Source organism: Tachypleus tridentatus, chromosome 11 (assembly GCF_004210375.1).
Source record: "Tachypleus tridentatus isolate NWPU-2018 chromosome 11, ASM421037v1, whole genome shotgun sequence".
Classification (NCBI taxonomy): Eukaryota; Metazoa; Arthropoda; class Merostomata; order Xiphosura; family Limulidae; genus Tachypleus; species Tachypleus tridentatus.
The window spans coordinates 39,683,853-39,708,031 of NC_134835.1; the positions used below are offsets into that span (position 1 = coordinate 39,683,853).

Below are 24,179 nucleotides of genomic sequence, written 5' to 3' on the forward strand. Positions count from 1 at the left end.
TAACAGAATTTTTTTGTTGTGTTAAATTTAATTAACACTTCCTTCTACATAACCCACTTCCTGCTCAGTCTCACCAACAACACTTATGAAGACTGGCATTTATCACTTACACATAAAATACACACAAAAAATTAACATAACTTCCGCCACTTAATCTGCTTCCCTCTCTTGATTCGTTTACTCTGACTGGTTACTGCTCCTGCACACAACTGATACAGAAGTTAGTAAGTACAGCCTTCGATGTTGTCGAGTTTATCATTCTTTTATAGTGATAACTTTATTCCTAGTAAAGAGTAAAATAACTGTTAAAAAATTTATGTTTATGAGCATTGTTGAACTCAAATAATTTACTTATTACGTGAATGAACTGTTAAAATTATTCAGTGTAGGGTGGAAGGGAGATTTATGTTGGTTCGAAGACATTGGCTGTTTTACTTTACACGTACATAAAGTATCTTAGATGTCATGAAAACCTTGAGCACCACAGTTACGGTGCAACTCAAGGTGAAAAGGAAAAATATCCTTGAACGAGAAAGGCATTTTATTACGTTTATCGAAGCAAGATATCAAATTCTAAGCTTTTCGAAAGTTTTATATGATAAAATATATAAATAATTTTCTCTTGTGTAAAGATGTCTCCAAAATATAACTTGTACATGAACGACTCAATAACTTAGTGTTAAAATTAATTATAAGTTACGTAATCTATTATCATCTCTAAAATTGACATTGAGTATCTTTGTTATGTTCTGTTACGTATATTTCGAATTTATTAAAGATCAACCTAGTCAGTAGCATTTTGCATGAAATTTGTTCTGTCTTACTAAATGGATTTTTCCATCACTACAGCCTGTATCTGATGTGTTGAATTTTATAAAATGTTTTAAGAAAATACATTATAGAAGTTTATTTAATTAGCTGTACTCTTTACCAAGAAAACTTTAATGTTCATTTTCTCTCTATCCTGAGTAGATTGCTTAATCTGATCGGAATTAATATTTATGAACAATATTATATTCTTATAGGAATTTTCACATTAAAACATTTCGTTTTGTTTCTGTCTTCAGTTAAGACCTAAGTAAAAACGATGTCTGATGAAGATAAGTCAAGGCGTATCAAATACCTTGATACATTTTTAGAAGAAAATCTCCGTGAAAAAAAACCTGAAGAGATGAAAGAGTTTTATGACTCATGGGCAAATACGTATGACGAGGTGGGTAAATTAGACCATTACAAACCTAACACATTTAATATTTATTTAAAGAAACATAAAGGTAAATCGAAGGTTCGATCTTCATCATGCTCTATAATAATATTCATCTATTAGGATGTTATAACTGTAACAGTCAATCTCTGTATTCATTTAAAAAATGAAAGATTCTGCGGATTAATAGTTCTCCCTTTGGCCATCAAATTTAAACTAGCGACTGGTTATTCTTGAATTTTATTTTGTAATTTGAATGCTTAGACCACATGTCGCGTGAGATGCAATTAAAGCTAAAAAATATCATTCCTGATAAACATTTTTTTAAACATAGAATAAATAATTTGTTATTATTAGAATTATTATTATTATTATTAGAAAATAGAGAAGCAAAAAGTGAATATTGGAGGTAATGTGGTACGACGCTACTGGCACCGTAAAGTTTTTTTTTCTTGTGTGTGTGTGTGTCTGTTTTTGTTTTACTATCTTATATGCTGCTTATGGTCGTTAAGTGTTTATGTATTATTGGGTAAAGTTTAAAAGACCAGCGTTCTTCATCTTATCAAACAGAAAGTACTAAGTTGCATTTATGTAATCAAACTTAATACTTCAGGTAACTAATACAATAAAACAGTACACACAAATTGAACATGTTTTTATTCTAGACATTTGACAGTTTCGACAACCACACAAACGTAAAGTGTGACTTCCTTACAATTGAAATACAAAGTTTATAACTTACAAAAACACAGTAAAGAATCATGTATCTTGCCATGACTTGAAACTAACGTAAATAAAGAACAAATAACATCAAGTTATAAATATCTCAATCAAATGAAAAATAAAGGAATCAGGACAGAAAGAATTAGACAAATGTAAAACATAACAACATAATAACAATATTCCGTATTTAAACTAGAAATTCAACTACCAGCTTACAGTAATAATCAACAATGGTAGTGTCTAGCTGTATCTTGTAAACTAACAATTTATAGCTCAGTATAAGGTTTTTATTCACTTAGAGCACGAGATTACAAATCAAATGATCATAATTTACATAAACTTGTGGAATGTACCTGTACGTAACTTCATACCCTTGTGCAACATTAATGATATCTTAAGTCACCCCTTGGGAAACTGACATGTTTGATAATACATGAAAAAAAACTCAAAATGAAAGTGATAATCTAGAAGGTTATTTAGTGTTTTAAATCAAACTAAAAATTCATAGATAACTTATTCCTCCTCCCCAACTTTCCATAATAAATATGTACAGTTTGAAATACTTTTTATTCCGCAAATGTTTCCAAGGTTTAAGCTTTCATATAAAATAATACAGAACTCTAACCGATTGATTATACTTGACTGTTACCTTTATCAATACCATACTTTATTCTCAGCCATTTTATTAAAAAGACATTTACTACTACATGTAGAGATATGTCAAACATATGGTAATATTACACTTATTATGTCACATCAAGAGTAATAAATAATTTAATAATTTTCCACTTCAGTACGTTAAATTTATTGAGTGTCAATAATCACGAAAACAAAGCAGAAAGTGTTTTGTGTGAACTGACGACACTTTATTTTCACGTGATAACTTAAATGTTTCCAGCTTATTTAGTCTAATTTCATTTGGTGGTAATTCATATTTACTTTTATTTAATATAACCTAATTTTTTTGTTGTAAGAACTGGTATTCTAAATGACGTATTTTTATTTGCATGATCAAAATGTTCTTGTTGTTTCATGGCAGCTACATGTATTGGAAAATGTTTTATTATTGGTAAAACTGTATACACTATCGTCTAGAGTGGTTTTCCATGCGAAGTCTTGATTCTATGTACTGATTGCCATGTCCGCATTAAACTCCTGAACTAAGAAGGAAGTTTCTTTTTCTAATATGAATAGACAAACATGACTATCAGATCAGTAGACTGGATGAATCAAAAGTATTTGGGGATAATACTGCTTACATAATACTCAAATATATACTTTAGCAAAATCACAAAACATAGAATCTATTCTTAGCAATAATAGAAATTACAAAATCTACTTCTTAGCAAAAAAAAAAAAGAAATATATTGGTTAATAAAATTACAACTAAGGAACTGAAGAGACCAAGACAGAAGATACAGTTTAGCGAGAGAACAAGAGAAAAAACAACTTACTATTAACGAAAGTACAAAATAGAATATACTAGTTAGTGAAAACACAAAACAAAACCGACTGTTTAGCGAGAGTACAAAACATAACATACCGCTTAGTGAAAGTATAAGACACATAATATACTGCATAAAGAGAGTGTAAACATACAATATACTGACTAGTAACAGTTCAAGACATAAAGTGTACAGTTTAGTGAGAATGTTTAATTTAAAGTTTACTTACCACAAAGAAGACTCAGATTCAGGTATAGTGATATACAGAAGGAAATAAAGTCCGTCTTTTATTTTATTTTCAAAAATGATTTTATTTACTTTCAGTGAACGGATAACAATAATGTGGTAAGAAAACTAATAATACACATGAGTGAAGATATACAATTATTTTACTTTAATAATTTAGTAGGTATTTAAAAGTAGTTATTAAATGAATTATTGACCAGGGATAAATGTAAGAGCAACAACAAATCAAAATCTTCATTTGAACCAAAAGTATCTAAATCAAATAATCATTATAACTTTAGTATCTGAGAGTTTCTTTAGGTTGATTTTAGTAGAATTTTTTGCAGGAAATATCTTTCTTCAATTATAATGGACCCAAGTTAATGGCTAAAGAATTTGAAAAGTTGAATGTACCAAAAGATGCTAAACTCATAGATATAGCAGCTGGAACAGGTGCTTTGGGAAAGGAGGTAAGGTTTTTATTAGAATTTTTTGAAATAACACTAGCATACTTTAGTAAGAGAAATAAACAAATTATTTGCAACTTTAACATTCAAAAATAGGCTAAAGTTAAGGTGATTTTTGAAAAGTTGATGTCAAACCACAAATATATACAGATTGTTTTTGTAGAACCAAAGTGTTATAAATTACTATAATAATTATTGTTATGAATACTTACTGAGTATAAAAATTAGTAGGTAACTTTAGTGTGCTTTTTAAAAACAAATTAATTAATTTTAAGCATATAACTAACTCGAAAGGTATCCAGCAATGCTGAACGTAGAATGTAAAGCTATAATAAGCGGATGTTAGCCGCTTTGTTTCCTAACACAAGCACATTACATTAGAACTGTTTGTATAATATATTTATAGATATAAAACTCAGGGTTATAATAAACATTGTTTACTACAATTAAAAGATAGTGCTATTATACATAGGGCTGACGTAAGTCACAAAAAGTATTGTAATTTGGGCTGAGAAGAACGTTTATATGAAGTACTTCATAGACTTCATACACATTTCTAATGTTGTGATCAAAACATAAATAACTCAGTTCTGATTTCGTACTGTCAAACATATATCTCAGAACAAGTGTTCCGGCCTATTCTGCACACAATCTATACTATACATGTTTCAGTATAGTACAATGTGATTTCTACATCTTATTTACAACATCGAATAGCTGTTTTGGTGTAATTATTGCTATTAATTGAAATATGTGTATAACAAAATAAACACGACTCAGCATTGTTGGACTTAATGATTGTAGCCATACTATATTTTGTAAAAAAAAGCATACTAGAGAATGTTTCATATTCATACCAATTGACATAAAAATTATCTGTATTTAATATCGTTACCGATCGATCTATTAGGTATTAATGTTTGACATCAGCCGATGTAACACTTTATTAATGTTTGATGTCTTCTCTGCACTATTTTATAAGAATGAAATTTTAACTTTCATTTAATAAGTTTGTTCTTCATGAGTTTTGCTACGTACATATGTAAGTGTTATTACGTAATTTATACTAAATGTAATAAACAGTTTTTACAAATTTCAGCTGAAAGCTTTGGGTTACAGCTGTATTGATGCTTTAGATGGAACTAAAGGTATGCTGGAAGTTGCAAGAAAGAAAAATATTTACAGAAATTTGTTCCAGTTCTTTTTCGGTTGTGAAGACAAATCACCAATAAGTGAAGGTATGTTCCCTTTAATTGTTTTAATTATTTAAACAATAGAGCTCATAACATTTTGATTACAAATGTTTAATACATTTTTGTCCGTAACAAATAAATTAGCATCAACATATAATAAGACGATTCTTCCTTATAAACATGGTGTTGGGAAAATGAAATTATCTACAAACGGTGAGTGCTGGAAAGTAAGGCAGAACAAGGAAGTTCGTTTATCTAAAAACAAGAAGACTTCACTCATCCATTAGAAAAAAAAACATAAGCATTTACACTCAAGTTTATGACCTAAGCATAGTTTTTCCTATTTAAAACACTTTCTCTCAACAGTGAAAGTAGCATTTCAGCATATGTACACTAAATTCATTTTCTATTTATTAAAGTAAATTGGTAGATTGTATGAATTTTGAGTGAAACCTTACATAATTGTAATAATAATTCAAAACGAAACGTGCCTCATATTAAAGTTGCTGCTATTCTATTTTCTAATCAATTATTCAGTTCACAATATTTCTTGGCCCAGCATAGCTAGGTTGGTTAAGGCTTTCGACACGTAATCAGAGGGTTGCGGGTTCGAATCCCCATCACACCAAACATGCCCACCCTTACAGCCGTGAGGGCGTTATAACGCGACGGTCAATCCCACTATTTGTTGGTAAAAGAGTAGCCAAAGAGTTGGCGAGGGGTGGTGATGACTAACTGCCTTACTGCTCTCTAGTCTTACACTGCTAAATAAGGAACGGCGAGCGCAAATAGCCCTCGTGTAGTTTTGCGCGAAATTAAAAAACAAAACAATATTTCTTACTAAGTTTTAATTAGTAGAAACTGATGTAACCAAATTAATAAAGAAATTTACTATGATGCAAATTAATTGTTATGCGTCTTGTACTAAATATAACGTCAAGTATCATTAGGTATAAGAGATTTAACAATCTGGGAAGTTCTTAATCCCCGATCTGTTGGTTCTTGTCACGCTATAATGACGAGAGTTAAATTCCACTATCACTCACACAAGAGTTATCTATGAATGAGTTGATTAGATGTCCTCCCTCCACTCTACTATATGTAAAATATGAGGGAGGTTATATAAAGGTAGCTGTTGTGTTGCTTTGCTTACACAATCTGTTTTCCTACATTAATATGTTTAACAAGTTATAAGTGCTCTGTATATAAGGATAATTAAGGTAAAATATTCGTTAAGTTCTTTATTAAAGAAACTAATATTTAACTTAAAAGTTGCCAAACAGTTTCATTTATAACTTATAACTTGTTATGCGTTTTAGGAGTTGTTGAAATATCTCCTTATAACCTGAACGAAATTGTAAAATATGTGTCAATTTCAAATGTATGTTAGTTCATATCAATACTAATAACCTGAATGCCAGACAGTAAAATCATAACATTTTGTAATATTTGTTGTAGCTTTCTATAGTACTTACCTTAACAGGGAATCCTGTTGGTGTCATACTACAAATAGTTATAAAACTTTTAATAAATACTATTTTAATACTAGTAATTATACTAGTAATATTGTTTGTTTGTTTGTTTTTGAATTTTACACAAAGCTATGCAAGGACTATCTGCGCTAACCGCCCCTAATTTAGTTTTGTGGCTGTGTTTATTTGGTTTCTTAATACGTTGAGTTTTTCTTTTGTTTCGTGTGCTGAGTCTCGGGAATGTATAATCCAGTGGGGGTGATATTTCTGACGATTTGTTTGTTTTTTTTAATTTTGCGCAAAGCTACTCAAGGGCTATCTGCGCTTGTCGTCCCTAATTTAGCAGTGTAAGACTAGAGGGTAGGCAACTAGTTATCACCACCCATCGTCATCTCTTGGGCTACTCTTTTACCAAAGAATAGTGGGTTGACCGTCACATTGTAGCGTCCCCACGTCTGAAACGGCTGAACATGTTTGGTGTGACAGGGATTCGAACCCACGTCTTTTGGATTATGAGTCAAGTGCCTTAAGAACCTGGCCATGCCGGACCATAATATAAATAAATGATACCAACTGGAAACAATACTAGAGATTAGCTAATCTACACATATTATGGAAATTGAGGAGCAGAAGACGCCCGAACTGTGATATATTTTAGTCAGTACGTAAACCCACTCATTGTACACCTGTTTTCAGAACAATAAACATTTGTAGTAACATTTGAAATAATTAGACGAATAACACTAACCTTACTGCTTTGTTCTACAGTACTTTTAAGTTCCAAATTAATTTGACAAAAATTATTGAAGAATTTTATACTAAAACATAAAACTGGCTTACTCCAAACCTTTTCAATAACTGGCACATATGAACCATGCTTTGAGCACACCCAAACCACAAGCAGCGACTACAGTTAGACTAAGGTATGAAACCTACACGTGTCACCAGACTTTAATTTGATCTTATTTTTATATGAAAACTTCTTCCAGTATTATGTTATAATTTCTAATCCATATTGTTAATACCTAATAATGAGATAATAATTATTAATTTTGGATCGATTTAACAAATGCTTCTGATTTGATGTTTATGGTTGGACTCGTTCTGTTTGAAATTGTTTCTGAGTTATTTGTAGATGCATAGTATATTATAATTATTTTTGTAAACATTGTGGCTTTTGTAAAATTATTTGGTACTTCGTATTTGTTAACAATGTAGATACTTACGACGTAGCTGTTTCATGTGGAGGAATTGGTCCAGGACATATTCCATACAGTGCATTTCATGATATTCTTGCTATGGTAAAACAAGGTATGTTTCCTTTATACCTCTTAATGTTACCAATATGTTATACATCGAAAGACATCTGTAATAATATAAATATTATTTGTATCATTGTAAATTATTGTTTAAAACGCACTTCACATTCTATCAATAGAAGTCACAAAACGGTCTTAAATGATAATGTAAGATGTTTGTCAATGTCTGTCCACACAGAATCTGACTTAGTGTCCTGGTATAAACATATTATAACAGTTTTAATTCTGAATATGAATAAACTTTATACAGTATGTTGACACATACACCACTAACTTTTTATCGAATATCTTTGAAAGTTTTAGGAACTGATCAGCGAATGATTTTATTTCAGTATCAAACATTTCTGACAAAACAGTTTTGAGATAATACAGTTTTGCGTTATGGATATTGAGATGTAAGAGCCATAGTCCATTTTTTGTTATTGTAGCTGATTTTACAACTTAGCTAAGGCTAAGTCAATTTGATCTGACATAACTCTTGTTAGTCTTAGTATTACACAATTAAAAACCATTTATTTCTCACCAATAATTTCAGGTTACTTGATTCACAGTTATTTCAGTAGGGAATGCGTTGGAAAGGGAAGCTCAATTACACTTTTCGTTGTAAAAAGAGTAACCCGGTATCCACTAACTGTTTTATCACTGTTATATTTGGAACAGTTAGTGCAGATTACCCTGGTGTATCTCTGCGCTAACTTAAGAAAATTACTCTAGATTGTTAATAGTGTATTTGAATGTGGTAATAAGACAACAAAATATGAAGCTTAAATTTTAGAGCCAGTGTATTCGTACTGTCGTATTAGTGTCTCTTAAGTCGATATATTTGGTGTATGTATAAGATAAATTTTACTCTTTTCACAATCGTATATTCCTTGTGTTAAAGATTTTTTTTTTGTTCTTAAACTTATATACTTACGTAATACATCATAAATTGTTACCATTATCTTGAGTCTGCTTTAAAATATGTATGTGCGCATAATAAATTTGTTCTTCAAACACGAAGCTGTTTAGAGTAATGTTTTAGATGCATCAGTTTGGTAAGTTTTAGTTTTGCAATATTTTCCTAAAAGGAGGACTAGTTTGTTGGATAACGGTGAACCCCAAAGAAGAAGAAGAGATAGAAACATTCAACAGTGTACTAACTGAGTTAAAAGACAGTGGGAAGTGGGAAGCTGTACAAGATCCAGTTCGTGTAGAGGAGGTTTTTAAAAAGGAGTTTTCATTGTTTTACGTAATGAAGAAATTGTAATATTTACAATAACCAAAACGTTATTTTACACCATGAGAAAACACAACTCAAATATTACGTATTATCAATATTATTATATTTTATAATTTAGCATACCTGTGGTATTAGAACTACAGTGGAAGGTGGAAGGTGAAATAAAAGCTCATTGAAAATTTACGAGTCATTGTAGTTTTATTGCATCGTTATATATTATCAAACTGAAAGTTTAAAACTATAGAAACTATACAAATTCATTTCATTTTATTTCGAACAATATTTTCTGTATAATCTTTTCGTTTAATTTTTCCATCAAAAGAAATGTTAGTACGTAGTTTTAAAACTACTTTGCTGTTTATCTAGTCAATAACATAATAAAATGCCAAAATGTGACGTAATGTATTCTTTCAAATTCATTATTTATTATTTGTTTCAACAACATTGTATTTTATTTCACTAGCTGAATTAGACGTAATGAAAGTGTAATATCTGTTATCTGTGACTTTTTTCAGATTCCAGTTAGGTCACCTATGTTATTTTCATACCTCCCATTTCAGGTTTCACAGAGTTACTTTAACGAAAATCTCCTTAATGTGCTAAAATAAATCAAACTGAATTTCATCAGACACAGCAAGGTCATGTACAAACAGGTTTTCTTACTGTTCTGTTCCACTCAAACTTCTGTCAGTATACTGAATTTGTAATGGGTTACAATATTTAATTTAATTAACAAATATGTATTTTAGTTATTAGCCAGGGTTACCATATATAATATTAAGTTTTATGAATATAAAACTACATTAACAAAGTGATGGGTATGGTTCATGAAACTTTACATGAGATAGTTCTGCTTTGATACTTGATAATTTTATTAACCAAGTCTAACCTCTTCCAATATTTTCAAATTTAGGCTTGAAAACGTCAGAGTTTTTAAATGAGGAGTTAAGATGGTCAGTCTAAGGAAGTTTGGTACCTTATATATTACTCATAATTAAAAACATTTTCATTTAGAATTTTGTAAATTTATATCAATCAATTCGTCTGATTGATGTTATCATAGAAATAATTATGATGAATTCCTATGACACCAAAATGAATATTGAAAACATATCCACACTATAGGACTGTAAATAGCCAAATATTTTAAACATTTAACTCGCAATCCTAGGGTTGTGGGTTCAATCACCCACCCCACTAAATATATTCATCTTTACAAGCATGAGGTCATAATTACAACGTGAGTGTTCAGTACCACTATTGGCTGGTAAAATATTATTCCAAAAGTTAGCGGTAGGTGAAACTTAAAAATATTATTTAAAAATGGAATTTATCTACAGATTGGATCTTTATATTCATTACTTCCATTACATTATGTAATCATAAAACACATCAAAATATGTTAGTGCAAAAGCACCAGAGAGAGCCATGTCCATTTAGAAATTAAAATAAATATTCTACATTTGTAATTAACTCTGAAAATATAGTCACTTTATTTACACACATCTGAGTTTCTCGTTAAAAGTTTAATTTATATAAATACAATTATGTAGTGAAATCATAGGAACGTGGCATATTATAAAGGAATATTAATTGATTGGTTTGTTTTGAATTTCGTGAAAAGCTACACAAGGACTATCTGCGCTAGTAGTTCCTAATTTAGCAGTGTAAGACTAAAGAGAAGATAACTAGTCATCACCACCCACCGCCAACTCTTGGGCTACTCTTTTACCAACGAATAGTGCGATTGATCGTAACATTATAACGCCCCAACGGCTGAAAGGGCGAGCATATTTGGTGTGACAGGGATTCGAACCCGCGACCCTCAAATTACGAGTCGCACGCCTTAACACGCTTGGCCATGCCGGGCCGTGTGAAAAAAGAACTTGAAGTTAAAACATTTTATGACTTATGTGTAAATATGTATAACGAGGTGCGTAAATCAGACTATTACAAACCTAACACATTTAATATTTATTTAAAGACACATAAAGGTAAATCAAAGTTTGAATGTGCAACTTGTTGCTAATTATATTCAGCTCTTGGGGTGTTATAATTGTAACAGTCAATCTCACTATGCGGTTAAAAAAAAATGAACGATACTGTGGATTACTAGTTCTCCCTCTGGTCATCATCTTTAAATTAGCGATTGGCAAGTAGGTCTTAGTAGGTCTATTATTTGAACGCGTGTTACCCGAGATGCTGTTAAAGTTTTAACAATGTTATTCCTGATAAACATTTTTTTTAAATACAGAACAAACGATTTAAACTTTTAACTCTAGCATTTTGTTATTCTGGTTTCATACGTATAAATAGCAAGGCTATAATTATAGTATATTGTTTTATAAGAAGTATAGGTAATAGTGTAAAGTAACATACCGATACGAAAGTGACAAGACATTTGTTCACTGTTTCATGTCTTCTAATTATACTAAAGTAACACATACCATTAGAAAAGTAAAAAGCGAATATGGGAGGTAATATGATATGTGCTACTGGCACCGAAAAGTTCTTTGTGTGTGTGTGCGTTTCATTTATTATAGCGTAAAGGTTAAAAACCAGCAGTTTTTTTTTATCTTCAGAAACATAAAACACCAAGTCAAATTTATGTAGTCAAACTTAAAACTTAGTATTTCTGGTAAATAATGTAATAGAACAGTACCAACATATTAAATGTTTTTTTTTTTCTCTAGACATATGACAACTTCGATAACCATAGGAACGTAAAATGTGACTTTCTCACAATTGAAATACAAAAGTTAATAATTTAGCAAAAGAAAGAAAAGAAACATAACTGGAACGACTTCAAACTAACGTTAACAAAAACATATAACTTCAGGTAATAAATATCTTAATCAAAACATAAGTAAAGGAATCACGACAGAGAGAATCAGACAAGTGAAAAACACAACTTCATTTCAAAATAACAATATTCTGTATGTAAACCAGAAATTCACTACTAACATAGAGTAATGACCAGCTGCATCTTGTAAACTACCACGTTATAGCTCAATATACGGTTTTTATTCACTTTTTAGATCACAAAATTACAAATCATGTGATCATAATTTACATGATATTGTGGAATGTATCTGTACATAACTTACATACCCTTGTGCAACATTAATGATATCTGTAGGTCACCCCTAATATAAAGTGAATCAATTTCATAAAACATGAAAAATGCTCAAAATAAACGTGATTATCTAGAAGTGTTTTAAATTAAACTAAATATTTATAGATAAATTAAACGATAGAAGGAATAATAAATGAATGATAATCGACAACCAAATAAAAAAACAGAATTCACTATCTCACAAACAGAAAGAGTCAACCACCTGAAACGGCGTTATTGTACCCAACAATAACTTCCTTGCAGTTTTTATTGTCCCTAAACTACTACAATATTTTTATAACTTCAGTAGCATAATCTAAATACTTCATTGTGTAGTGTACGTGAAACCTCATGTAATTTGCTCGTAGTAATAAGTATACAGTACACCATACCGTATACATCCTGCCCACTGCAACAGATCTAGCACATCAATATTATTTTTTGCATCAGACAGTAACAGTTATACAGTACATTGTACCTCACATAACCTGCCTATAGTAAAAGGTCTACAGTCACTTTACTGTCATCAATTTAATTATTTAATACAATTAATTTAACCTAGTTGTTTGTAATTGTTGTTTCAACAACTTTTCTCTTCCTAAGTTTATAAAGATTCTGTATTAGTAATAACTTACATGTTTCCAGGTTATTAAGTCTAATTAAAAATGATATAAGTTTACATTTGATGACGACACATATTTACTTTTATTTAATATAATCTTACTTTGTCGTTGTTATTGACGAGTATTCTGAATAAAATATTTTTATCTGCACGATCAAAATATTGCTGTTGTTCTTTTCACTGTATACATGTATCGGACAATGTTTAGTTATTGCTAATACTGTATACACTATCGTCCACAGCATGTTTCTACATGTAGACTTGATGTCTAGCTACTGATTGCGAAGTGAACAATTAGACTGCTGAACTAAAAAGGAAGTTTCTTCTTTTTTCTACAAACAGACAAACATGCCTGTCAGATCAGTAGACTGGATGATTAATAAGTTCTGGAAGATAATATTGCTTACATGATACTCAAATATATACTTTAACAAAACCATAAAGTATACAAAATCTATTTCTTAACAAAAGTGCAAAGACATGAAATATATTGATTAATAAAATTACAACTAAGAACCAAAAGAGCTCACTATGGAGCATAAGTTCAGGAAGAGCACAAAAGAAGAAATCGATCGAAAGTACAAAATATATAGAATATACTGGTTAGTGAGAATACACGACACAACCAAATGTTTACGGAAAGTACGAAATGTAACATACCGCTTACCTAAAGTACAGATCATATAATATACTGTTTAACGAGAGTATAAACACACAATGTTCAGGACATAAAATCTGCATTTTAGTGAGAATGTTCAGTTTAAAATTTAATTACCGTAAAGAAGGCCCCATGTTAGTACAGCGGTATGTCTTCGGATTTACAACGCTACAATCAGGGGTTCGATTCCACTCAGTGGGCTGAGCAGATAGGCTTTCGTGGCTTTGCTATACGAAAAACACACACACCACAAAGAAAACTCAGTATCATTTAGATTTTAATATGATATACAGAAGAAAATAAATTCTGTTTGTTGTTGTTGTCTTTTTAATGATTATATTTTAGTTTTGGTAAACAGATAATAACAATTTGGTAAAAAATTAATAATACACATGAGTGAAGATATGTTTTACTTTACTTGATTTAGATACTTTTAGTTCAAATGAAAAGTTTGGTGTTGTTTTGAATTAAGCACAAAGATACTCAAGGGGCTATCTGTGCTCTGCCCACCACGGGTATCGAAACCCGATTTTTAGCATTGTACGTCCGCAGACATACCGGTGAGCCACTGAGAGGGTCTCAAAATTTTTTATTTGTTTCTGTTTTTATATTTATTTCTGGCCAAACATTCATTTAACATCTATTTTTTAAATACCAATAACATTTATTAATCATTATAACTTTAGTATATGATAGCTGCTTTAGGATAATTTTATATCTCAATCAAAATATAAATAGAGGAATCATAGCTACAAGTTATTTCAATACCTGCTATTAAATACCTACAAACTTTATTAATAATTATAACTTTAGCATCTGAAAGTTGTTTATAAATAATATTATTAGAGTTTTTGCAGGAAATAGCTTCCTTCGATTACAATGGACCCAAGTTAATGGCTAAAGAATTTGAAAAGTTGAATGTACCAAAAGATGCTGAACTCATAGATATAGCAGCTGGAACAGGTGCTTTGGGAAAGGAGGTAAGATTTTCATTAGAATTTCTTGAATTAACACTAGCATACTTTAGTAAGAGAAATAAACAAATTATTTGCAAATTTAATACTTGAAAATAAGAAAAAGTGAAATTTATTTTTTGAAAGTTGATACCGAACCATAAATAATAAGGACATAATTTTTGAAGGACCAAAGTTTTATTAATTTTTGAAATAGCTCTTCTATTCTGTAAACTGTATTCTGTAAGTATAAAAGTTTGTACGTAAAGATAATGTGCACTTTTAAAAGCAATAAATTAATTTAAAACATGTAAATAATTGGAAAGATATCCAGCAATGCTGGACTTAAAATGTAAAGCTACAATTAAGAATGTTTACCGCCTACTTTCATCAAGCTAAGCACACCACATTCGAACTGCTTGTACAATGTGTTTATATATAACTCCTTTAAATAATGAACGTCCATACAAAAGGAGGTGCTGCTATACATAAGGCTAACATAAGTCACAAAAAGTATTGTTTATATGATTTACTTCTTAAGTTCTGATCAAAACATAAATAACTCAGTTCTGATTTCTTATTGTCAAATATATTTCGGAGCATGTGCTCCGGCCTATTCTGTACACTATCTATATTCTAACATACACGTTTCAGTATAGTACAATATTATTTCTACATATTATTTACAATATAGAATGGCTGTTTTGGTTTAATTATTAGTGTTAATGATGTAAGTGTATAATGATACCAAAACAACTCAGCATTGTTGGATCTGAAACGATTACGTTAAGGCTGATCATTTGCAGCATAGTCTTATTATATTTTCTAAAACTAGCATACTAGACAATGGTTGATATTCTTGCTAGCTGACATAGCAATTATAAATCTTTAATGTCATTACCAGTCGATCTATTAGGTATTAATGCTGACATCAATATCAGCTGATGTAACACTTTATTAATTTTTTATGTCTTCTCTGCACGATTTTATAGGAATGAGGTTTTAACTCTATTTCAATCAGTTTGTTCTTCATGAGTTTTGCTACGTACATATGTAAGTATTATTACATAATTTATACTAAGTATAATAAACCGTTTTTACAAATTTCAGCTGAAAGCTTTGGGTTACAGCTGTATTGATGCTTTAGATGGAACTAAAGGTATGCTGGAAGTTGCAAAAAAGAAAAATATTTACAGGAATTTATTCCAGTTCTTTCTTGGTTGTGAAGACAAATCACCCATAAGTGAAGGTAAGTTCCCTTTAATTGTTTTGATTATTTGAGCAATAAAGCTCATAACATATGGGGAATTAGTGTCTAATACATTTTTGTCGGTAACAATAAATTGACATCGATATATAATCCAACTGGGTTAAGGCGTTCGACTCGTAATCTGAGAGTCACGGGTTCGAATTCCCGTTGCACCAAACGTGCTCCCCTTTTCAACCGTGGGGGCATTATAATGTTACGGTCAATACCACTATTTTTGGTAAAAGTGTAGCCAAAGAGTTGGCGGTAGGTGGTGATGACTAGCTACCTTCTCTCTAGTTTTACACTGCTAAATTAATGATGGCTAGCGCAGATATCTCTCGAATAGCTTTGCGTGAAATTCAAAAGAAAGAAACAAACGACGATATATAATAAGACGAATCTACCTTACACGAGAGGTGTTGAGACAATGAAGTACCGCCGCAGAAGGCGAGTGCTCAAAAGTAAGGCACAACAAGGAAGTTCGTCTATCTAAAAAAAAAGAACACTTCACTCAACAATTAGAAAAACCTAATGATTTAAATAAGAATTTATGGTCTTATAAGTATGACACAAATAAACTGAAACCCAATTCCTCTCAGCAGTAAAATTGTAAAATCATACGTACCCAAACCCATTTTCTTCGACAATGAGGACGCTATTTTCTCTTCTTAAGTATCTTCTTAAATACACAACGAATCTCTTTGTGTACCATTGAAATACTGAATACTAATTCTTAGACAGTAATTTATATTTTTTCACGCATTAATATTACGCCGTCATTGATAAATGAATATAAAAACACCAGTCGGAAAGGAGAGTTTACACCTGGGATCTAGTTGATTAATGTAGCGGATGTACACAAAATTTATATTCTGTCTGTTGAACGCATGAAAAGTGAAGAAAAATAGTAGTTTGTATGAATTTTGAATGAAACCATTACCCCCATGATGACTCGATACAACGGGTAAAAGCGTTGTAATTATTCAAATTAGAACGTGTCTAATGTAAAAGTTGATGATATTCTATTTTTAAATTAATAATTCAGTTTACAAGTGTTAATTAGTATAAACTAATATAACTAAGTTAATAAAGAAATTTATTATGATATAAAACAACTGTTATGCAGTTTGTACTAACTGTAATGTCAAGTATCATTAGGTATAAGGGATTTACCAATCGGGGAAGTTCTTAATTCCCGATCTGCTGGTTCTTGTCACGCTATAATGACGAGTTAAATTCCACTATCACTCACACAAGAGTTATCTATGAATGAGTTGATTAGATGTCCTCCCTCCACTCTACTATAAGTAAAATATGAGGGACGATTATATAAAGGTAGCTGTTGTGTTGCTTTGCTTACAAAATCTGTTTTCCTACATTAATATGTTTAACAAGTTCTAAGTGCTCTACATAGAGGGATAATTAAGGTAAAATATTCGCTAATCTCATTATCAAAGAAACTAATATTTAAAAGTTATCGGGCAGTTTTTTATTTAACGTTTGTGAAAATATATTATTGACACTATTTTTTAATTTGTTTTACTTTTATTAACAATTACAAGATTTATGATCTGCTTGTATTTTTTAAATATTCAAATCTACTGCTTGTTTATTTCCTATGTTCACATGTGTTCGTATTTCATATATATTATATGAGTTTTCGTCGTTTATCACTTTCATAAACCGTAGTGTTTATATCTACGTTCAAAATGAACTCCTAATAAAAACGTTCTAAAGGTGTTCAACATAGTAATGAAAGACACAACAAGTTTAGTATAACAAGAAAAACTAAACCTGTTTCATACTTTCATTGTCAATTATCCTTACTAATAAACATATACACGATAGTGTGGGCCAACTTCTTTCTGTTTTTTTTTTTGATTTAGTAGTCGTATTTATTAATATTCATATGAAAATAATAATAAAAATCTAAATTTATTTCAAATTATCTGAAAGCCTTCTTACCGAACGCATTTGTTCGTTTGGAATAAAAATAACAACACTTCACTTTGTTAAGTAATAATCTCTTTTGTTCTTTAATTGCAATTTTACGCTGGAAATGAAAGTGTGTTGGAATATTTCACATTGGATCGTGTGATTGTGTTTGTGTAGTTGTCATCAATTCGTTAGAAAGTACTTTTTAAGAATCGTATTATCACCTTCGTTTGTGTTGTAAAACCGTTCATTTTCGTGAGGTAGAGGTGATTTTATATAACAAAGTTGTATTTGAAGTAACTTTGAGACAGAGGTCTAATTGTTACTGAAAACATATAGTATTTTATGTACAGCATCTGATATGAGTTAACCCATTCCAGTTTTACTCTGCTCAAAACAGGTTCTCTCCCCTGTGGGTCAGCAGTGGTAAGCCTTCGGATTTATAACGTTTAAATCAGAGGTTCGATCCCTCTCAGTAGACACAGCAGATAGCCTTTTGTGGCTTTGCTATACGAAAAACACACACACCTCAAAGAAAACTCAGTATCATTTAGATTTTAATATGATATACAGAAGAAAATAAATCCTGTTTGTTGTTGTCTTTTTAATGATTATATTTTAGTTTTGGTAAACAGATAATAACAATTTGGTAAAAAATTAATAATACACATGAGTGAAGATATGTTTTACTTTACTTGATTTAGATACTTTTAGTTCAAATGAAAAGTTTGGTGTTGTTTTGAATTAAGCACAAAGATACTCGAGGGGCTATCTGTGGTCTGCCCACCACGGGTATCGAAACCCGATTTTTAGCATTGTACGTCCGCAGACATACCGGTGAGTCACTGAGAGGGCCTGAAATTTTTTTATTTGTTTCTGTTTTTATATTTATTTCTGGCCAAACATTCATTTAACATCTATTTTTAAATACCTATAACATTTATTAATCATTATAACTTTAGTATATGATAGCTGCTGTAGGATAATTTTATATCTCAATCAAAATATAAATAGAGGAATCATAGCTACAAGTTATTTCAATACCTGCTATTAAATACCCACAAACTTTATTAATAATTATAACTTTAGCATCTGAAAGTTGTTTATAAATAATATTATTAGAGTTTTTGCAGGAAATAGCTTCCTTCGATTACAATGGACCCAAGTTAATGGCTAAAGAATTTGAAAAGTTGAATGTACCAAAAGATGCTAAACTCATAGATTTAGCAGCTGGAACAGGTGCTTTGGGAAAGGAGGTAAGGTTTTCATTAGAATTTCTTGAATTAACACTAGCGTACTTTAGTAAGAGAAATAAACAAATTATTTGCAAATTTAATACTTGAAAATAAGAAAAAGTGAAATTTATTTTTTGAAAGTTGATACCGAACCATAAATAATAAGGACATAATTTTGAAGGACCAAAGTTTTATTAATTTTTGAAATAGCTCTTCTATTCTGTAAACTGTATTCTGTAAGTATAAAAGTTTGTACGTAAAGATAATGTGCACTTTTAAAAGCAATAAATTAATTTAAAACATGTAAATAATTGGAAAGATATCCAGCAATGCTGGACTTAAAATGTAAAGCTACAATTAAGAATGTTTACCGCCTACTTTCATCAAGCTAAGCACACCACATTCGAACTGCTTGTACAATGTGTTTATATATAACTCCTTTAAATAATGAACGTCCATACAAAAGGAGGTGCTGCTATACATAAGGCTAACATAAGTCACAAAAAGTATTGTTTATATGATTTACTTCTTAAGTTCTGATCAAAACATAAATAACTCAGTTCTGATTTCTTATTGTCAAATATATTTCGGAGCATGTGCTCCGGCCTATTCTGTACACTATCTATATTCTAACATACACGTTTCAGTATAGTACAATATTATTTCTACATATTATTTACAATATAGAATGGCTGTTTTGGTTTAATTATTAGTGTTAATGATGTAAGTGTATAATGATACCAAAACAACTCAGCATTGTTGGATCTGAAACGATTACGTTAAGGCTGATCATTTGCAGTATAGTCTTATTATATTTTCTAAAACTAGCATACTAGACAATGGTTGATATTCTTGCTAGCTGACATAGCAATTATAAATCTTTAATGTCGTTACCAGTCGATCTATTAGGTATTAATGCTGACATCAATATCAGCTGATGTAACACTTTATTAATTTTTTATGTCTTCTCTGCACGATTTTATAGGAATGAGGTTTTAACTCTATTTCAATCAGTTTGTTCTTCATGAGTTTTGCTACGTACATATGTAAGTATTATTACATAATTTATACTAAATATAATAAACAGTTTTTAGAAATTTCAGCTGAAAGCTTTGGGTTACAGCTGTATTGATGCTTTAGATGGAACTAAAGGTATGCTGGAAGTTGCAAAAAAGAAAAATATTTACAGGAATTTATTCCAGTTTTTTCTTGGTTGTGAAGACAAATCACCAATAAGTGAAGGTAAGTTCCCTTTAATTGTTTTGATTATTTGAGCAATAAAGCTCATAACATATGGGGAATTAGTGTCTAATACATTTTTGTCGGTAACAATAAATTGACATCGATATATAATCCAACTGGGTTAAGGCGTTCGACTCGTAATCTGAGAGTCACGGGTTCGAATTCCCGTTGCACCAAACGTGCTCCCCTTTTCAACCGTGGGGGCGTTATAATGTTACGGTCAATACCACTATTTTTGGTAAAAGTGTAGCCAAAGAGTTGGCGGTAGGTGGTGATGACTAGCTACCTTCTCTCTAGTTTTACACTGCTAACTTAATGATGGCTAGCGCAGATATCCCTCGAGTAGCTTTGCGTGAAATTCAAAAGAAAGAAACAAACAACGATATATAATAAGACGAATCTACCTTACACGAGAGGCGTTGAGACAATGAAGTACCGCCGCAGAAGGCGAGTGCTCAAAAGTAAGGCACAACAAGGAAGTTCGTCTATATAAAAAAAAGAACACTTCACTCAACAATTAGAAAAACCTAATGATTTAAATAAGAATTTATGGTCTTATAAGTATGACACAAATAAACTGAAACCCAATTCCTCTCAGCAGTAAAATTGTAAAATCATACGTTCCCAAACCCATTTTCTTCGACAATGAGGACGCTATTTTCTCTTCTTAAGTATCTTCTTAAATACACAACGAATCTCTTTGTGTACCATTGAAATACTGAATACTAATTCTTAGACAGTAATTTATATTTTTTCACGCATTAATAGTACGCCGTCATTGATAAATGAACATAAAAACACCAGTCGGAAAGGAGAGTTTACACCTGGGATCTAGTTGATTATTGTAGCGGATGTACACAAAATTTTTATTCTGTCTCTTGAACGCATGAAAGGTGAAGAAAAATAGTAGTTTGTATGAATTTTGAATGAAACCATTACCCCCATGATGACTCGATACAAAGGGTAAAAGCGTTGTAATTATTCAAATTAGAACGTGTCTAATGTAAAAGTTGATGATATTCTATTTTTAAATTAATAATTCAGTTTACAAGTGTTAATTAGTATAAACTAATATAACTAAGTTAATAAAGAAATTTATTATGATATAAAACAACTGTTATGCAGTTTGAACTAACTGTAATGTCAAGTATCATTAGGTATAAGGGATTTACCAATTGGGGAAGTTCTTAATTCCCGATCTGCTGGTTCTTGTCACGCTATAATGACGAGAGTTAAATTCCACTATCACTCACACAAGAGTTATCTATGAATGAGTTGATTAGATGTCCTCCCTCCACTCTACTATAAGTAAAATATGAGGGACGATTATATAAAGGTAGCTGTTGTGTTGCTTTGCTTACAAAATCTGTTTTCCTACATTAATATGTTTAACAAGTTCTAAGTGCTCTACATAGAGGGATAATTAAGGTAAAATATTCGCTAATCTCATTATCAAAGAAACTAATATTTAAAAGTTATCGGGCAGTTTTTTATTTCACGTTTGTGAAAATATATTATTGACACTATTTTTTAATTTGTTTTACTTTTATTAACAATTACAAGATTTATGATCTGCTTGTATTTTTTAATATTCGAATCTACTGCTTGTTTATTTCCTATGTTCACATGTGTTCGTATTTCATATATATTATATGAGTTTTCGTCGTTTATCACTTTCATAAACCGTAGTGTTTATATCTACGTTCAAAATGAACTCCTAATAAAAAACGTTCTAAAGGTGTTCAACATAGTAATGAAAGACACAACAAGTTTAGTATAACAAGAAAAACTAAACCTGTTTCATACTTTCATTGTCAATTATCCTTACTAATAAACATATACACGATAGTGTGGGCCAACTTCTTTCTGTTTATTTTTTTTTTTTGATTTAGTAGTCGTATTTATTAATATTCATATGAAAATAATAATAAAAAATCTAAATTTATTTCAAATTATCTGAAAGCCTTCTTACCGAACGCATTTGTTCGTTTGGAATAAAAATAACAACACTTCACTTTGTTAAGTAATAATCTCTTTTGTTCTTTAATTGCAATTTTATGCTGGAAATGAAAGTGTGTTGGAATATTTCACATTGGATCGTGGGATTGTGTTTGTGTAGTTGTCATCAATTCGTTAGAAAGTACTTTTTAAGAATCGTATTATCACCTTCGTTTGTGTTGTAAAACCGTTCATTTTCGTGAGGTAGAGGTGATTTTATATAACAAAGTTGTATTTGAAGTAACTTTGAGACAGAGGTCTAATTGTTACTGAAAACATATAGTATTTTATGTACTGCATCTGATATGAGTTAACCCATTCCAGTTTTACTCTGCTCAAAACAGGTTCTCTCCCCTGTGGGTCAGCAGTGGTAAGCCTTCGGATTTATAGCGTTTAAATCAGAGGTTCGATCCCTCTTAGTAGACACAGCAGATAACCAGATGTGACTATCCTATAACAAAACACACACACACCCTCCATCTGTAAACTTTGCTACTGTTTCTGTACTTCTTACATTAAGGAAGGACTAATATCAAGACAAGGAAGATAAAACAACCATAAGAAGAAATGGGTGGTGATGACTAGCTGCCTTCCCTTTAGTCTCACACTGTTAAATTAGGGACGGCTAACTCAGATATCCCTCGTGTAACTTTGCGCGAAATTTGAAAACAAACAAACTATACTAAAAAAAAAAGATACTTGTTTCTATTTCTGTAACTACCCTTTTCAGATTTCATAACTTTTATTGGGAAATTAAACAAAACATTTCAGAATAACATAAAGTATAGAAAATATAAAATGGACAAATGTATAATACATTTCTTGGAAAATTCAATTCACGCTAAAGTGAACCCAATGTTTCGTAGAGCTTTAAAATTGAAAGGAATGTCGCTGTATGGGTACGTTTACTGCAAGTGAGTCAGAAACTCAATTGTGACTCGTCTTTCATGACTTAAAATATATGTCTTATCTATATCATAATCTATGTACTTAAAACTATAATAACACAACCACAAAATTAATTGTACAAACTGTACTTCAATAATTAATACACATATTTTACATGTCATCATGCTCTACGCAACGCGTATCCTGATTTATTGCTTTATCTGTGGTGACCTGAGTCGCCCTAGTATTCTCGTATAATAATATTTTTAAACTGTTGTGAATTAAAGCCCAAAAATATATAACTTATATTCTTACACATAATCTAATTTGAATCATATCTAAAATAGGAATATTAATATCAAGATATAGTTGGTCAATAGAGTTTTAGTATCTTTAGAAATCTTATATATATAAAAAGGACTCCATCTTGATAACCATAATTTTATTGGATGAATAGAAGATGTCAGTCCATAGACTGAACTCCTCAATAATGTATGATTTGGCCAAAGGGTATCAATATAACACACAGATTCTATTGTCCCCTGACATTTAGAACAAATTGATGAAGGAAGAATGTCTAAAAGTCATCTTTATCGACCTTTTAAAGCTAAAACAAATTGATGACAAAGATCATTATATAGGCATCTCTATTGTTCTTTTAAAGTTAGAAGAGACTGGTGACAAAGAGCGTCATAAAGTAATCTCTATTGTCCTTTTAGAGTTAGAACAAATCGACGAGAGAAAAGCATCATAAAGTCATCTCTATTGTCCTTTTAGAGTTAGAACAAATCGACGAGAGAAAAGCATCATAAAGTCATCTCTATTGTCCTTTTAGAGTTAGAACAAATCGACGAGAGAAAAGCATCATAAAGTTATCTCTATTGCTCTTTTAAAATTTCAATAAATTGATGCGAGAATAGCGTTATAAAAATACCTCTGTTCAATCTCTAAATTATGATTGCACCTAACGTCATATATTTTATCAGGAAACTTATGTGTCTATTCATCATTTTT

At 30.6% G+C, this 24,179-nt stretch overlaps 3 protein-coding genes across 5 annotated transcripts; all 3 read left to right on the forward strand.

Moving 5' to 3' along the window:
• The first annotated feature begins 283 nt into the window (after positions 1 to 283).
• On the forward strand, positions 284 to 9,453 carry LOC143231977 (methyltransferase-like protein 27). Of its 3 annotated transcripts, none has more exons than XM_076466904.1 (6): positions 284 to 504; positions 1,068 to 1,213; positions 3,945 to 4,067; positions 5,164 to 5,302; positions 7,948 to 8,040; positions 9,119 to 9,453. In XM_076466904.1, the coding sequence occupies exons 2-6, from the start codon at positions 1,088 to 1,090 to the stop codon at positions 9,295 to 9,297; spliced, it is 660 nt and encodes a 219-aa protein (XP_076323019.1). In that variant the 5' UTR covers positions 284 to 504; positions 1,068 to 1,087; the 3' UTR covers positions 9,298 to 9,453. The 3 variants fall into 3 exon arrangements, with proteins under 3 accessions (XP_076323019.1, XP_076323021.1, XP_076323020.1); XM_076466906.1 differs by having other exon boundaries at positions 382 to 536; XM_076466905.1 differs by lacking the exon at positions 284 to 504 and adding an exon at positions 540 to 558.
• A 5,034-nt stretch (positions 9,454 to 14,487) lies between these two features.
• Positions 14,488 to 18,172, forward strand: LOC143231347 (methyltransferase-like protein 27). Its single transcript, XM_076465889.1, has 3 exons — positions 14,488 to 14,645; positions 15,729 to 15,867; positions 18,156 to 18,172. Exons 1-3 carry the CDS (start codon positions 14,559 to 14,561, stop codon positions 18,170 to 18,172), a joined length of 243 nt encoding a protein of 80 aa, XP_076322004.1. The 5' UTR covers positions 14,488 to 14,558.
• Positions 18,173 to 18,900: 728 nt separating this feature from the next.
• LOC143231348 (methyltransferase-like protein 27) lies at positions 18,901 to 23,919 on the forward strand. Its single transcript, XM_076465890.1, has 3 exons — positions 18,901 to 19,058; positions 20,141 to 20,279; positions 23,807 to 23,919. Exons 1-3 carry the CDS (start codon positions 18,972 to 18,974, stop codon positions 23,917 to 23,919), a joined length of 339 nt encoding a protein of 112 aa, XP_076322005.1. The 5' UTR covers positions 18,901 to 18,971.
• The last annotated feature ends 260 nt before the right edge of the window (positions 23,920 to 24,179 follow it).